The sequence below is a fragment of the Mastigoproctus giganteus genome, chromosome 5 (assembly GCF_048544385.1).
Source record: "Mastigoproctus giganteus isolate SK-2022 chromosome 5, ASM4854438v1, whole genome shotgun sequence".
NCBI classification, from domain to species: Eukaryota; Metazoa; Arthropoda; class Arachnida; order Uropygi; family Thelyphonidae; genus Mastigoproctus; species Mastigoproctus giganteus.
The window spans coordinates 188,360,086-188,377,990 of NC_143579.1; the positions used below are offsets into that span (position 1 = coordinate 188,360,086).

Here is a 17,905-nt window from a genome sequence, read left to right on the forward strand (position 1 = left end):
GACTGCACCTCGTGTATAAGTACCGTGAGCCTGTTATATATGGACGTGCTGCAGGAAGCTTTGTTACTGCTGAGGAAGGAAGCCGATGCTTCCGAAAGCTCCAGAGATTTTTATCGCTTTTAATCCGGTTTATTTTAGTATATTTTATCTCAAGGATTTTATCACAGTTTTAATGTTTTTTACATGTATATAATTTAATTTAATATAATAGCAGTTTTTGTAAATATTTATTTTATTTTAATTTGTAAATATTTTAGTTACAGTAAATACGTATTCTTATGGTTGGTGTGTGAGCTGATTTAATGCTAAAATATGAATTTGCCCAACCTCAGAGGCCTTTTTCAGGATACCCTCTGTCATCTCCCAGCATGCCAAACCTTGTTGGATTCCTAGTAACTTAAATAATGTATAATTTATTTTATTCACTTTGCTTAATTCTGTTGTTTAATGATTATGTTTCTGTATTTTTCAGCTTGCCAAGAACATATGCTTTCCCTTTTTATTACTTTAAGTAAGTGAATATAAATCTGACATCATGACACAACAGCCAGATTTTTGAAAATTCTAGTTTTTTGGAAGTTACATATATGACAAAGTATTCATGGGTGATTTGTATTATTGTGCATTTCATACTTGGCAAGCTCATGTGAGAAGCATAATTAATACAGTCACCTAATCAGATCATTGATTTGTTTTTAAAAATTTGTAATTTTAACATTATCAATTCAGGGAGAACTTTCAATTGCATAATAAAATATAGTTGGAAATCACATTTGAATATTTTTACTAGATAATACAGCATCTTTGATGGTCAGTCTCCTCAGAGTCGTAACTACCAGCATGAAATCAAAATGTGAACCCATGCTGCTGGATTGGTCCCGTGGGCAGTATGGTTGCCTAAGAAATAAAAGTCACAGGTTTGAATCTTGCCTCGGATATAGGTGTTGTTATTGTCCAGTATATTGTAATATGAGGTATAAATGGTGTGATATGATTTCAGCAATTGAATCACCTTTAATACTAAGCATACTATTGTACTACTAAGTACTATACTGTGAACTAGTATTGAATGTGTCACAAAATGAACTATTTTATATGTATAAAATTTATGTATTTTTTTAAAGTATGCTTTTTTTTAAGTCCAGCTAGCCTTGTATAGTCAACTACCCTAGGAGAAATATTCAAAAAATGTTGGATTTTTGAATGCTGCTTTTATGAAGTTCTACTGTATTTGGCTTTCATAGTTTTGTCAGTTATGAAGGTCTGCCAGCCCCCAACTCCCATGAGATCCTCTTGGTCTCTAACTCCCACAATCAGCAAGGGATTACCTGAATAAAAAAAATAACTGGCACCGAAGTGATTAATAGTAAACACATTTTCACTTTGGATTAGCTAAACAAAAACTGTTTCAAAGTTTATAATTTCAACAAATGGCTCTGAAAAAAAATAATAAATAAACTACTATAATTATTTGCATTATCATATTTCATTACTTATTTCTTTCAGCCTGAAAATATTCTTCTAGATGATGAGTACAACGTTAAAATTGCCGACTTTGGCTTTGCACGGATAATTCAACCTGGGCAGAGACTCTTTGGTAAGTTTATTTCAAGAAAAAAGAAGTTTTTATACAGAAGCAAATATACTTATGTTTATAACTGATACCAAACTTATATCCTTCACCCTCCTTCACTTTCCAAACCTAGCAGAAGTAGCATAATTTTATGGTTGGGCACAAGAATGAACAGAGTAGTGGTTTTTCTGAGAAAAGACACTTCACTGCATAGTTGCTGCCCATCATTAGTGTTAACTGTATTGATATTTCATACTCTTTTCTCATATAGCTATTTCATATTCCTGTTTGTAGTTCCATAGGAGTACAGTTAATATTGTACTAATAATATTAAGGCAGTAAACTAAGTCCATAATATTAAAGATGTAACTGTATAGCATAATATATAACTGTATAGGGTAATATATAATGTACCTGTGTAGTATAATATGTATTATTGTTGCACGCTGTGAATAGTGTAGTGTATATACTACAGTTAGGTATCTCTTAATTTAGTGTGGTTTAATTATAAATTTCCATTTAAATTAAATTTAATTTAATTAAATTTAATATCAACTAGTCGTCTTCAATCAAGTAACAAAGGATGTTAGGCAAGCTAAGGTAAATTATGAGAAATCTTTGGTAAAGGAGGTAAAGAAAAATAGCAAAGACTTCTATTCTTATGTAAACACTACAGGGAAAGGGATGAATCATATTAGTCCACTTGATATCGATAGTTCAGCTATTTCTGATCCTGCTCAGGTTGCTGAAAAACTGAATAAGTATTTTGCATCTACATACACACATATTTTGCATCTACATACAGACATACTACAAGAATTGTTTAGGGAAGCGAATGCCAGAAGTTTACCAAACTCCAACATGGAGCTAAATGATTTTGTAATAACTGAGAGGAAAATGGATGAGAAACTTTTAAAGTTAAACATTAAAAAGGTACCTGGGATGGATGGGATCTAACCACTTATACTCAGAGGGGCAGTTAAGGGGTAAGCAAACTGATACCCATAATTATGAGAGCATATCTGGATTCAGAGGAAGTCCCTGCATACTGGAGATGTGTGAATCTATTTCCAATTCACAAAGGGGATAAAAGGGTGACACAAGCAGTTATACACTTGTTAGCTTAACTTCTGTTCCAGGGAAAATAATGGAGTCACTGTTTAAAGTAACGCAGGACATCTAGACAGGAGTGCAGTTATACTTCAGACACAACATGGGTTTGGGGGGGGGGGAGGGGAAATCTTGTCTGACCAGTTTGATCAGATACTATAATTGTATCACAAAGGAACAGATGCAAAAATAATTGTGATGTCATATACTTGGATTTCAGAAAAGCCTTTGATACTGTTGCACATCAAAGCCTGCTATACAAATTTGAAATAAAATAGAAAGTCTTAGCTTTCTGTTTTATTTCAAATTCCATAGAAAGTTCATAGCTGGGATTGATCTTCACAGTTTACAAACTAAAAATGGCCCTCGATAAGAGCAAGTGCAAAGGATTATAATGGAGTCAGTTTGATTATAGGCTTTGTGGCTTGCTTGATACGGGATCATATTGCATTGATATAGAATGACATGCTGACTGTTGGCACTTCTTGCTACTAACATAACCAATTAACTAGTTTTTGTAATTAAAATCCATTTTAATTAACTTGTACTGATATTATCAGCATTGTATTATGAAAATTGATTCTTACACTGCTTCTATTGGAATGAGCAGCAGGAAAGAAAGGTTCTGTGAATTTCAAGAACTGCTTGGAGTCATTATGGAACAAGTAAATACACATGCTGTGTTCAGGTAACAAGAGAAAGAACAGGTGCATGTATACCAATGCTAGGAATATAGTAAATAAACCAATGCTAGGAATATAGTAAATAACTTCAGTGAATTTGAAGTGCTAATCAGGACAACAAATGCAGACTTTTTGGGATATCAGAGACGTGGTGTCACTTAGATATAAGGAATGCAGAATTTGAATATGAGGAGAACAACGTGTACAGAAAGGACAAGGTATTCAAGGTATTTTTGTATTGAATGCGGCATCCAGGGTTTCCCCTATTTACCGCTGTAGCATCTGTAGTTTATTTATAGCCGGTATGTGTGTGTGTAAATGTATGTGTGTGTGTGTGTATGTATAAGTGTAGGTTCTGATGGTTGTTGTTTGCCGGCCCTGGAGACTTAGCAGCCGGGAGGCAGGGAGAGAAACTCACCTGCATCCCGACTCCCGTCCCTAACCAAGTGGTATACGCAGAAAAAATTTTGGGAAGGAAAAAGTAGGAAAAAGAAAGGAGAGAGAGAGAATTCTCTCTCGAAAAAGAGGTAGAAAAACTAGAAGGATATAATTAAACTAAGAGTTAATTTGGATTAACAAAAAAATATCTCAGGCTGGAAAAGGAGCCAAAGTAAAAGAAGGTAAGTAAAAATAAAATAATGGTTTATACAGTAAGGTAAAGTCTAAAGCCAGGAGACAAGCCCAACTGTCGCCTGGCAGCAGACCAAAACAAGATAAAAATAAACTAGAATAGTATATACAGTAAAATATGGTCTGAGGCCGGGAACAGGCCTAATTGTCACCCGGCAGCAGACTAGAAACAGATACAAGTATACATACAGAATTGAAAATAAATAGTAAGATGAGGAAGCTAAATAATGAGAAGTTAGTTAACGATCAGTAATTCATAAGCAGGTTTAAGCATTAAGGAATTAATTTTAATCAAAAGTTCAATAATTAACTGAGGAAATTTATAAGATTGTTATGATGAAAGGTTGTTGAAAGCTAATATCCTATAGTTTATAGAGAAGAATTTAGGAGGTGGCAAAATCTAGAACCGTAATTTTAATTCTAGAACAGGGGAAAGGTTGTAAGGCTGAATTTAGCCTAAAACACAAAAGAAATCCCAAGCAAGACTAGGGCTAACTGCCTGTAGTCTAGGTGAAAAGTCTAAAATTAAGTTAAATCTAGCAGAACAAAAGATTAATGTGAGGTGCGTTTATACAGAAGAATTTAATAGAGAGTATCATACACATATCTGGAAACAAGGAAAATATGTATAAGAAAATAAGTACAGTTAATACCAAGTAGGTGCAAAGAAGAGAACGAAAAAGGCAAAGGGAAATTTTATGACTATTAGGACAAGTGTACAGAAAGGAAAGACTGGATAGGAAGAGAGGAGGATTTATGCTCTTAGTTAAGAAACACATAAAATCTAAGGCAGTGCGTCCAGTTCACATGGGCGGCCAGTGCAATGTTGAGTCAGTTTGTTATGACTAAGCACTAGGAAAGCAAAAATGAAAGTTGGAGTATGTTATTGGCCTAATGACTCTGAAGAGTACAACGAACAACTGTACAGAGAAATAGAGTAGGCCAGTAAATCAAAATGTCTTATAATGGGGGATTTTAATTTTCCAGATGTGGATTGGTCACTCACATACTAGCAAGACCTTTGTGGATTTATTCAAGCAACATATTCAAGAGGCAACCAGAGGGAATAATAGTCTTGATCTGATTATCAGCAGTGATTATTCATGCATTAAGAATCTACAGATAAAGGAACCGGTAGGTGGCAGTGATCACAATGTACTCATGTGGGATTTACTCAAAGGTGTAACTACCATCAGGGGTAAAGAGAAGGGTTTTTTCTTTTATAAAGGTGACTACAGTGGCTTTAGACAGTTTTTAAATTCTATACAGGGGATCCCACTGATGATGTTACCAACAGCAAATTCTAAATGGAAAGACTTAGTCTTGGAAGCAAATATGCTTTTTATATCAACTAAGAAATACTATTCAAGGTTTAGACCTAAATGGATATCAGATAAACTGAGACTCATGGCAGAGAAGAAAAATGAATGAGATGCATATAAATTATCAGGTGACACCAAAGCCTATGGCAGATATCATCTAGTCTGTAATCAAGTGACAGAGGAGGTTAGGCTAGCGAAGGCAGATTCCCCATATTCAAATTCTGCATTCCTTATATCTGGGTGATACCACATCTCTGATATCCCAACGAAATCCGCCTTTGATGTCTTGACCAGCACTTCAAATTTATCAAAATTATTTACTATATTCCTAAAGTTAGTATACATACAAGTGTACAAGCCCATGTTCTTGCTCTTAGTTACCCTGTCATGGCCCATGTATTTATTTGTTCTATGATAACTTGCAGCAGTCTTTGAAATCCTTGGAATCTTGCTTTCCAAGCTGCTGCAAATTCCAGTAGAAGCGGTGCAAGAATCACTTTCACCTCAACTTGTGGCTATTGTTGATCTATTAGTCTGTGTATCCCCACACTCAAGATAGCAGTTTTCTGACCCACCTAACACTACTTCAATAGAAAGGGTGGAAATATTCTTGCACCCTTTCTGTTTAAGTGTATCCCATCCTTGTAGAAGCAGTCTCTCCTGTTACCAGACACAGACCACACTGAGAAAAATTCTACCCTGTGAGCCTTGCACAGTCTCTCCACAGTCAAATTGATTGACAAGGCTCTCATTATACACTCCCTCCTATTGTGTCTGGGCAGAATTGCAGACACTTTCAAATATAACATTAACTCACAACTTTTTTTCAACATTGACCTGTACATTTTAAGTAAGTTCACAAATGTCCTACTCTTAATGTCATTATTCCCAATGTGTACAGCAAAAGGTGATATTGCTGTACATTATTCCCAATGTGTACAGCAATATCACCTTTCTTTTGTGCCTTTAAAAGATGATATCTGCTGTACAATGTTTTCAACTTTTGCCACTTGCAAACATACTTGGATACTATAATGTGGTCACAAAGGAACTGGATGCAAAAAATAATTTTGATATCATGTTCTTGTATTTCAGGAAAGCTTTTCATACTATTGCACATGGAAGACTTCTGTACAAATTGGAGTGCTATAGCATTAAAGGCAAGTTGATGCAATGGATAAAGGGATGGATGTTGTTGTTGTTATTTGGTTTTTTAGGAGCATTAGCAACTAAGGCCATATTGCTCCAGGAGGGGATATGCATTGGTCATTCCCTGACTTTTCCACATCCTTCATATTTGGTGGTCACAGGCTTGAACCTAAAGGGATGATTGAGTGAGAAACGGCAGAGAGTGCTAATAAATGGATACTGCTCTACATGGACTAATGTAGTAGTAGTAGTAGTAGTAATAGAAGTAGTGTCATGTGATGCAAGAAAGCAAATGTATAAGCTTATGCAGCATCAGCCAAAAAAAAAAAAAAAAAAAAAAAATCACACCATTCCCTCAAAATGCCTGTCCAGTTCCTCCTTAAATTTATTTAACCTATCAACTTCCACAACAACAGATGGAAGTTTGTACCAGCAGTTAACCACCCGCTGGCTAAAGGCAAATTTATGCACATCTATTCTACATCTGTCTTTTCTTAATTTGAATTTATGCCCCCTTAGGTTCGTAATCTGCACGTGGAAGGATCCCATCAAAATTCAGCGTGCTCAACCCATTCAAGGCCTTATACACCTCAATCACATCACCGCGCAGGTGCCTAGTCTCCAGCCACTGCAAGTTGCAGAACTAAAGCCTCTCTTGGTAAGAGGATCTCTTCATTCCCCTCACCAATCTTGTTGCCCTTCTCTGTACACGCTCAAGCAAATCTACATCCTTCCTAAAATAAGGCCTCCAGACCTGTACGCAGTACTCAAGGTGTGGCCTGACCATTGCCTTATACAGAGGGACAATCACCTCCTTTTCCCTGCTAGAAAAATTCCTATATATCATTGACAAAACCCCATGACCTCGCCTGGCAACCTGTCTGCATTGCTCAGAAAACTTCATATCTGATTGCACAATTACTCCCAGGTCTTTTTCATTTTCTACCACCTTAAGTGTAGTACGACACAGTTGGTACATTTCTCTGGGGTTACTTCTACCAATATTCAGTACTTTACATTTGTCAAGGTTAAATTTCAGTTGCTACTTCTTAGCCCATCTGCCCAAATTATCTAGATCCTGTTGCAGTAGCACACTGCCATTATTGTCATTAACAACAGTGCCAACCTTTGTATCATCTGCAAACTTCAACACGAAGCCTGATATACCTTCATCAATATCATCGATAAATATACAAAACAACAGAGGACCCAACACCAAACCCTGTGGGGACTCCACTAATAACATTAGTCCATGAAGAGCAGCACCCATTAATTAGCACCCTCTGTTTTCTCTCACTCAACCATAGTTTTATCCATTGTGGCAACTTACCCTTAATACCATTCTGCTCTAATTTGTACAATAGTATTCCATGTGCAACAGTGTCAAAAGCTTTCCTGAAATCCAAATATATGATATCAAAATTATTTTTTGCATCCAGTTCCTTTGTAACCACATCATAATATCCTATCAAATTTGTCAGACAAGACTTTTCCTTAACAAACCCATGCTGTGTCTGAATTATTGCTGCAGCCTTGTCTAGATGATCCTGGAATGCATCTTTAACCAGTGACTCCATTATTTTACCTGGAACAGAAATTAAACTAACTGGTCTGTAATTACTCGTGTCACGCTTCGATCCCCCTTTGTGAATTGGGGATACATTTGCACATCTCCAGTCCGTGGGGACCTCCTTTGAGTCCAAGGATGCTCTCATAATTGTAGCTAAGCGTTTGCTTAGTTGCTTTGCCACTTCCTTTAATATAACTGCTGTGGATTAGGGTTGAATTTGAAAGTGTCTGCAATTCTGCCCAGACACGATAGGAGGGAGAATATGATGAGAGTCTTGTCGATCAATTTGGCCCTGGAAAGAGTGTGCAAGGCTCAAGGGGATTAATTTTTTTCAGCCTGGTCTGTACTTGTTAACAGGAGAAACTGCTTCTATAGGGATGGGATACACTTAAGTAGAAAGGGTGCAAGAATATTTGCTGATGCTATCGAGGCAGCTTTAGGTGGGTCAGAAAACTGCTAGCTTGGGGGGGGGGATACAAGGACTAATAAATTAACAGTAGCCACTGGCAGAGGTGAAAGTGATTCTTGCACTGCTCTGCTTCTATTGGAATGAGCGGAAGCCTGGAAAACAAGATGCAGGATATTTCAGAGACTGCTGGAAGTCATTGCAGTACAAGTAAACACATGGGTTGTGTTAGGGTAGCTAAGAATAGGAACAGGTACATGTATACATGCGTGTACACCAATGCTAGGAGTTTGGTAAATAAATTTGATGAATTTGAGGTATTGCTCAAATCATCAAAGGCAGATATTGTTGGGATATCAGAGACGTGGTGTCACACAGATATAAGGAACGCAGAACTGGAATTTGGGGAGTACAACATCTACAGACAGGATAGGAAGGGAGGAGGGGTTATGCTATTAGTTAAGAAACGCATAAAATCCAAGGAAGTGAAGCCAGTCGACATCGCTGGACAGTGCAGTGTCGAGTCAGTTTGGTGTGACATAAGCATTGGGAGATCAAAATTGAGAGTGGGAGTGTGCTATAGGCCTAATGACTCTGATGAGTATAATAAGAAACTGTACAGGGAAATAGAGTGGGCCAGTAAATCAGAGAGTCTTATAATGGGGGATTTTAATTTCCCAGATATTGACTGGAATTTGTGGGTTGGTTATTCACACACTAGCAAGGCTTTTGTGGATTTATTGGATGATTGTTTTCTACATCAGCATGTTAAGGAGGCAACTACAGGGAGTAATACTCTTGATTTGATTATCAGTAGTGATTCTTCATGCATTAAGATTCTGCAGATAAAGGAACCACTAGGTGGCAGTGATCACAGAGTGCTGAAGTTGGATTTACTCAAAGAGTTAACTACCATTAGGGGTAAAGAGAAAGGTTATTGCTTTCGCAAAGGTGACTACGATGGTCTGAGACAGTATTTAAATGCAATACAGTGGGACCAACTGATGATGTTACTAACAGCAAATTCCAAATGGGAAGCATTCAAAGAACTTATCTTGGAAGCTACTAGGAAGAAACTATTGTTCAAGGTTTGGGCCTAAATGGATGTCAGATGAACTAATGAGACATATGGCAGAGAAGAAAAATGCATAAGATACATATAAATTAACAGGTGACACAAAAGCCTAAGGTAGATATAAGTTGGTCTGTAACCAAGTTACAAAGGAGGTTAGGCAGGCGAAGGCAGATTACGAGAAATTTTTGGCAAGGGATGCAAAGAAAAACAGCAAAGAGTTCTTTACTTATGTAAACTCTAGAAGGAAGGGGATCAATCAGATTGGTCCACTTGATATTGATGGTTCAACTGTTGTTGATCCTGCTCAGGTAGCTAACAAACTAAATGAATATTTTGCATCGACATTCACACATGAGGAGTTATTCAGTGAGGGGAATGCCAGAGGTGTATTCAACTCTGGCAGTAAGCTAGATAATCTTGTAATAACTGAGAGTAAAGTGGAGAAGAAATTGTTGAAGATAAACACAAGAAAGGCACTTGGGATGGATAGGATCTATCCAGTTATATTAAAGGAGGCAGCAAAGGAAGTAACCAAACCCTTAGCCATAATTATGTGAGCTTCCTTGGACTCAGGAGAGGTACCCATAGACTGGAGATGTGCAAATGTGACCCCAATTCACAAAGGAGGATCAAAGGCTGACACAAGTAATTATAGACCTGCGAATTTAACTTCTGTTCCAGGAAAATTAATGGAGGCACTGGTTAAAGAAGCACTGCAGAATCATCTAGACAAGACTTCAGTTATAGCTCGGACACAGCATTGTTTTGTTAAGGGAAAGTCTTGCCTGACCAATTGGATTGGATACTATGATGCAGTCACAAAAGAACTGGATGCAGGGAATAACTTTGATATCATATACTTGGATCTTAGAAAGGCTTTTGATCCTGTTGCACATGGAAGACTGCTGCACAAATTGGAGCAGTGTGGCATTGGAGGCAAATTGCTGCTATGGATAAAGTGGTGGTTGAGGGGGAGAAGACAGGGAGTGGTAATCAGTGGACACTGCTCATCGTGGACTAATGTTATTAGTGGAGTCTCGCAGGGTTCAGTGTTGGGTCCATTATTGTTTTCTGTATTTATAAATAATATTGATGATGGTATATCAAGCTTAATGTCGAAGTTTGCAGACAATACAAAGGTTTGCAGGGTTGTTAAGGACACTACTGACGTTATGCTGCTGCAACAGTATCTGGAAAGGTTGAGCAGATGGGCTGACAGGTGGCAAATGAAGTTTAACATTGACAAATGTAAAGTACTACATATGGGAAACAGCAACTCCAGAGCAAAATATCAACTCTGTGGTACTACACTGACAGTGGTAGAGAATGAAAAGGACCTGGGGTAATTGTGCAGGCAGATATGAAGTTCTCTGAGTAGTGCAGATGGGCTGCAAGAGTAGCTCATGGTGTCTTGTCAATGATATACGGGAATATTTCTAGCAGGGATAAGGAGGTGATTATTCCCTTGTATAAGGCAATGGTCAGGCCACACCTTGAGTACTGTATACAAGTACTCAAGGTGCGGCCTTGAGTACTTGTATACAGTATTCAAGGTGTGAGTACTTGTATACAGTACTCAAGGTGTGAGTACTGTATACAAGTACTCACACCTTGAGTACTGTATACAAGTCTGGAGGCCTCATTTCAAGAAGGATGTAGAGCTGCTGGAATGAGTACAGAGAAGGGCAACAAGATTAGTGAATGGAACAAAGGGTTGCTCTTACGAAGAAAGGCTTAAGTTTTGCAAATTACAGTGTCTGGAGACTAGGCACTGGCGAGGTGATCTTATAGAGGTGTATAAAGCCTTGAATGGTTTGAGCATGCTCCATGCTGATGGGATTCTTCCTCTTACTCAGAATAATCACCTGAGGGGGCATAAATTCAAATTGAGGAAAGACAGATGTAGGATAGATGTGCAGAAATTTGCCTTTAGCCAGCAGGTAGTTGGTTGGTGGAACAGACTTCCATCTCTTGTTGTGGAAGTTGATAGCCTAAATAAATTTAAAGCTCAGCTGGACGGGTATTTCGAACGAATGGAGGGGTGAAGTGGAAGTTTTTTTTTTTTTTTTTTTCGGCTGATGCTCCATAAGCTTGCTTTCTTTCATCATATGCCTCTACTAATGCTAATATAAAATTGAGTCTAGAATGAATATTATTAAATGAATGTAAAATGTCTTGAATAGTGATACTATCAGTAATAACCAGAACATCGTCTAAATATCTCCCGTAGTATGTGATATTGGTAGAAAAGGTGCCAAATGTATACGCTCAATTGTTGAAAGATAGACCTCCGATATTAAGCGGCTTAGACTCAATCCCATTGGCAAACCAAAAATTTATTTATATACCTTGTCTTGAAAGGCGATATAGTTGGCTTCACCTAAAAGTTTAATTAAGTGAAAAATTTCTTTAATAGGAAGCGTCATATAATTAATTCGTATAGAGTTATTATTTGACATATTCCAAAGAATATCTAATATGTATTCAACATTTACATTCTTATATAAGGAAGTAATATCCAGTGGAATAAATTATCATTATCGTCGAGTCTACAATCCTTAAAATTATTAAATAATGTATTGTAGTTTTTATCCCAAATTGTATCACCTGTCTAAAGTGTTTTATAATACTATAAACATGTGTGGCTAAGGATGAAAATGCTGAGTTTCTGTAAGAAACAATGGGCTGAATAGGAAATCGGTTCTTATGCAGTTTTACCTGACCGAAAAGTACAGGAATATTGTTATACAAGTTCAAACATATGCTCTCGAGCTTTTGGCCAAGTGTATACAAGTTCGTTTCAAACACAACCACACTTGTACAACTCGCTGTCACACAATCAGAATGCTTTAACTAGTGTTCGAACACCCCCTCGCCCATGTAACCTCTACTTATCTTGAGGTAGACCAGGTACTATTTACCTATTTGATCAATTGGTACAATAAAATGTTAACCATGTATCGAAAAAATGGCTACATTACCATGTCCCAGTTAAAAGATTTCAAGGCCAGATCATACAACATTCCTGTACTTAAAATACAAAAAACTGAGGTAATCATTACAGTTTTACTTTTATGGCATTTTTAAACTGTGTATATGTAATTTGTATATATCTGTTATGCCCTCCTCCACCTGGTTGTATCAGTGTATTTATATACCCAGTTTTTTTAATTAATTTATGACCCCTCCCTTCACCTTTCCTTGGTAGACACACTGAAGCAGTTGTTAAAACTCCTTTTCCCATCACATGCCTCCACAGCGTCATGGAAAAGGCAGGGATCATAAGTGATTTATCCTCCTCAATTGACTTTAGGGCCATTTCAGATATTCAGAAGAAAAGTGTATACAAATAAAATTAGACTTTTCACACTTTTATAAGATTTTTCCCCCTTCCTATTAGAAGCCACATCATGCAGCAGTGGCACATAATAACAACAGTGGTCATTTGAAGTCAGTCAGGAATGGAAGACATAAACAAATACATGGCTTTGTACTTCCTCTATCACTGAAATATAACAGGTAGGTCCAAAATTTGGTAAAGGTTTGAAAAGTGTTTAGTTTTATTAGTTAACAGCATAAATGCATCCACCTTCTCTCAGGCACCTCCATAGCCAGATGGGCAGGAGCAGCAGTGCATAGCACGCGCTTCTTGATTAGACCAGGGTTCGAGCCCGTGACCACCAAATACGGAGGATGCAGAAAGGTCAGGGAATGACCACCGCATATCCCCAGAGAATTATGGCCTTAGTTGCTAATGCTCCTAAAAACCAAATAATAATAACAACAACAACAACCTTCTCTCACTTTTGCTTTTTTTTTTCAGATGTTTGAAATGGCTCTTACTTTCACTGAACCACTACTACGTGCTGCTGTGCTGCGGTCACTAGAAATTCCAAGTTCAGTTGTCTTTTGCATTATTTTGTTTTTAGAACTTGGTCAATTCAAAAGAATGACTTCCATCTTGCTGTTCAGTTTTACTTTTATATGTGAATTTTCAGTGTGTGAGAGTTAGTTACATTAAAGTAAATAAAATTGACAGTTTTCCAAAATCAGTTCATCTCAGCAAACTATAGCTAGATATACTGATGAGTTAGCCCTTGGTTTTGAACATACCCTAAAATTGAAGCCTCTAATTTCAAATTTTATTCATTGCACTTGACAAAAGTTCCCTTAAGTGAACAACCAAATCATGATTTTTTATGCAGGTGTGAAGGCTACATTAAATTGATTGGGTTTGAACCTCAACAGCATATCATCTTGATTACTGATGGAGCTCCTGCTATGGTGGGAACATGAAAAGGTTTAGTGAAGTTAATTGAAGATGATGTTGTGTGAGTAGGAAATAACTCACTAATGAGATATAACTGTGGGGGCTCACATCTGACGAGTATGGGCTTGGCACACCCAGGGTCCTGAGCTGGATATCATCATTCTTCTCTTTCTTGGTGATTGCTTTCTACTTCTCTCTCTCTCTCTCTCTCTCTCTCTCTCTCTCTCTCTCAGGGTAATTTGGAAATTTTTTTTTGACTGGCGCAGCATAAACCTCACGCTTCCTTGCAGTATATGGCTAATAATAATAATAATCACTGCAACATCCATCAGGAGAACCTATATACTAAATTGCTGAAGATTGAAAGTGTTATATATGTTGTTATAAAAACAGTCAGTTTCATTCAGTCTAAAGGTCTCCACACCACAGACAGTTTTGAGAAATACTCAGTGAAGTGGGCAGAGAATTTGGGGATATTGTTTGCTATTATGAAACTTGATTGTTGAGCCATGAGAAAATGTTGAAGCATGTGTTCAATCCCAAAGCTGAAATTCAGACTTTTTTGAAACTGAAAGGAAACCCAGTAATTCACTTTAAAAATGACAAATTGATGCAAGACTTTGCCTTCTTAGGTGGCATAACTCTGCACCTAAATGAGTTGAATACATATCTCCAAGGGAAAAACCAGCTTATAAATACAATGTTTGATCACGTCATGATAAAATCATACTGACATATGATTTGATGTTAAAGGAACAATTCAGTTCAAGATTTCAAGAAAAAAATCGTCTCTTTTAACTCTCTTTTCTGTTTCATTTTCATGTTAATATTGATGAGGTATCTGAGAATGGTACTGAGATGAGGTACTGACATGCAATACGAAGTATGTGTCAAAAGAAAGATTCCCAGTATTTATAATCATGCTCTTTCAGGAACTTTTCAACAGTACATACAATTGCCAGCATTTTTCAAGACAAAACACATCAAGTGTTTTATAAGATCCCTTGTCACTAATGGCTATATTGAGAGTTCATTCCAAGTTTCTACCTCTTCAATTACCCCTGATATAGAGTATTTTCTTTTCCGTAAAAGCATCACCAAGTTTCCCGTGGACTTTTGGAGTATCACTTTTTTTCATAATATTTCATTTTTCTACATTGATTTCCTTTGATTTATCTTCCTAAATATTTAATATTATTAGTGTCAATTAACAATTGTGAGGGATTTTTAAATTTGATTATTAACTGTAGAAAGCAGCTTCAACTGTAAATATAAATGTTGATCAACAAAAATAATAATAATATTTTTTTTCTCACATGGCCCTTGACCTTCATTGTTTTATCTGTTTTGGCCCCTAGCCAAAATAGGTTTGATACCCCTGTCTTAACTTGTCTATATCTGACAAAAAGAGATTTACAAGGTATTCATGATTTTTACCTATAAACGATGGAACTAAGATTGTAATTTTCAATGCACATAGGAGAAACAATTGTGGCTGTACCAATATTATTTGAGAAAATAGTCTGTGCATTGCCAGCACCACCTAAATTATCAGAAAAAGCCATCTTATAGAACCAAAAATTTTATTGCACAGAAATATTCACAAATTATCATAAAACAAACATTATATTGAAATATCCTTACATTTCAATATAATATTTGTTTTAAGAAATAAGAAATATAAGAAACAAGGATTCTTGCATAAACTTCACCAATTTTTGTTGTACACTAACTCAAACATAACTTTTTGTGTTTTGAAACATGTTGGCAGAAAATAAAAAAAAAATAAATAAAATAAAATAAAATTACTGTACCAAAATTACATATATAAAAATGGTTTGTTTTTTAACTTCATTGACAAGGGAACATTAAGTGATTGAAGTGTCTCCTCTTACGGGCAAGTTCTGTTTCTTTCCTAATAGAATCCCTTTCTCCAATTAATAAAGAAACTGTATGTCTATATTTATTAAATGACTGATAATAGGTAAATTTCCTTCATAAAAACAAGGAATAAATATAAATTTTATACTATATTGTCTCTTTAAATAAAATAAGTTTCCCATCTCTCTGTTTTATGCTGTGCTAACATAAAAATCATTTAATATTTAGAAATTTCTGTATTCTCTGTTTTTTTCTGTAAATCAGAACTTTTTCAGTTGTAGCAAAAAAAAAAATAAAAAAATACTCTGTTGATTCAGAGTATATTTTCTTAGAAGTTGACACCATCAGGTCTAAAGGATATCTTGTTAAAGATATCCTTTAGACCTGATATCTTTAACAAGATATCCTTTAGACCTGATGAATTTGCTGGTGTTTCTGAAAAGCTAAAAATAACTGTAATAATAGTTTTTAAGGACTGGTGTGAGTTGAAATTAACCAGAAATCAGTAGCAGAATTGCGCTGGAAAATCTTTGTCATGTGATATTTGTCACTGATAACTGATTGTGATTGACAAATGTTACATTTAGTAAACAAAAGATGATTTCAAAGAGTTAACCAAGGATCTTATTAGCATTAGTAGAGGCATATGGTGCAAGAAAGCAAGCTTATTCAGCATCAGCCAAAAAAAAAAAACCCACTCCCATTTCACCCCTCTGTTCGTTCGAAATACCTGTCCAGTTGAGCTTTAAATTTGTTTAGGCTATCAACTTCAACAACAAGTGATGGAAGTCGGTTCCACCAACCAACCACCTGCTGGCCAAAGGCAAATTTCCGCACATCTATCCGACATCCGTCCTTCCTCAGTTTGAATTTATGCCCTCTGAGGTGATTATTCTGAGCAAGATGAAGAATCCCATTCGCATTGAGCATGCTCAAACCATTCAAAGCCTTATACACCTCTATCAGATCACCTCGCCGGTGCCTAGTCTTCAGACTCTGTAATTTGCAAAACTTAAGCCTTTCTTCGTAAGAGCAACCCTTTGTTCCAGTCACTAATCTTGTTGCCCTTCTCTGTACCCGTTCCAGCAGTTCTACATCCTTCTTGAAATGAGGCCTCCAGACCTATATACAGTACTCAAGATGTGGCCTAACCATTACCTTATACAAGGGAATAATCACCTCCTTATCCCTGCTAGAAAAATTCCTGTATATCATTGACAAGACACCATGAGCTACTCTTGCAGCTCGTCTGCACTGCTCAGAAAACTTCATATCTGCCTGCACAATTACCCCCAGGTCCTTTTCATTCTCCACCACTGTCAGTGTAGTACCGCAGAGTTGATACGTTGCTCTGGGGTTACTGTTTCCCATATGTAGTACTTTACATTTGTCAATTTTAAACTTCATTTGCCACCTCTCAGCCCATCTGTTCAACCTTTCCAGATCCTGTTGCAGCAGCATAGCGTCAGTAGTGTCCTTAACGATCCTGCCAACCTTTGTATCATCTGCAAACTTGGACATTAAACTTGATATCCCATCATCAATATCATTCATAAACACCGAAAACAACAACGGACCCAACACTGAACCTTGAGGAACTCCACTAATAACATTAGTCCACATTGAGCAGTGTCCATTGATTATCACTCTCTGTCTTCTGCCACTCAACCAACCCCTTATCCATAGCAGCAATTTGCCTCCAATGCCACACTGCTCCAATTTGTGCAGCAGTCTTCCATGTGCAACAGTATCAAAAGCCTTTCTAAGATCCAAATATATAATATCAAAGTTATTCCCTGCATCCAGTTCTTTTGTGACTACATCATAGTATCCAATCAAATTGGTCAGGCAAGACCTGCCCTTAACAAAACCATGCTGCGTCTGAGCTATAACTGAATTCTTGTCTAGATGATCCTGCAGTGCTTCTTTAACCAGTGCCTCCATTAATTTACCTGGAACAGAAGTTAACTAACAGGTCTATAATTACTTGTGTCAGCCTTTGATCCTCCTTTGTGGATTGGGGTTACATTTGCACATCTCCAGTCTATGGGTACCTCCCCTGAGTCCAAAGAAGCTCTCATAATTATGGCTAGGGGTTTGCATACTTCCTTTGCTGCCTCCTTTAATATAACTGGATAGATCCCATCCACCCCAGGGGCCTTTTTTATGTTTATCCTCAACAATCTCTCCTCCACTTTCCTCTCAGTTATTACAAAATCATCCAGCTCACTGCCAA

The 17,905-nt window shown here is 36.8% G+C and overlaps 1 protein-coding gene across 1 annotated transcript in view; it reads left to right on the forward strand.

Moving 5' to 3' along the window:
• LOC150085942 (phosphorylase b kinase gamma catalytic chain, skeletal muscle/heart isoform-like) overlaps positions 1-17,905 on the forward strand; it is a 301,197-nt gene that overhangs the window by 155,608 nt on the left and 127,684 nt on the right. Inside the window, exon 7 of the mRNA XM_090374747.1 lies at positions 1,507-1,597. Within this exon, the coding sequence (XP_090230873.1) occupies positions 1,507-1,597 (91 nt within the window). The remainder of the gene's footprint in view (positions 1-1,506; positions 1,598-17,905) is intronic.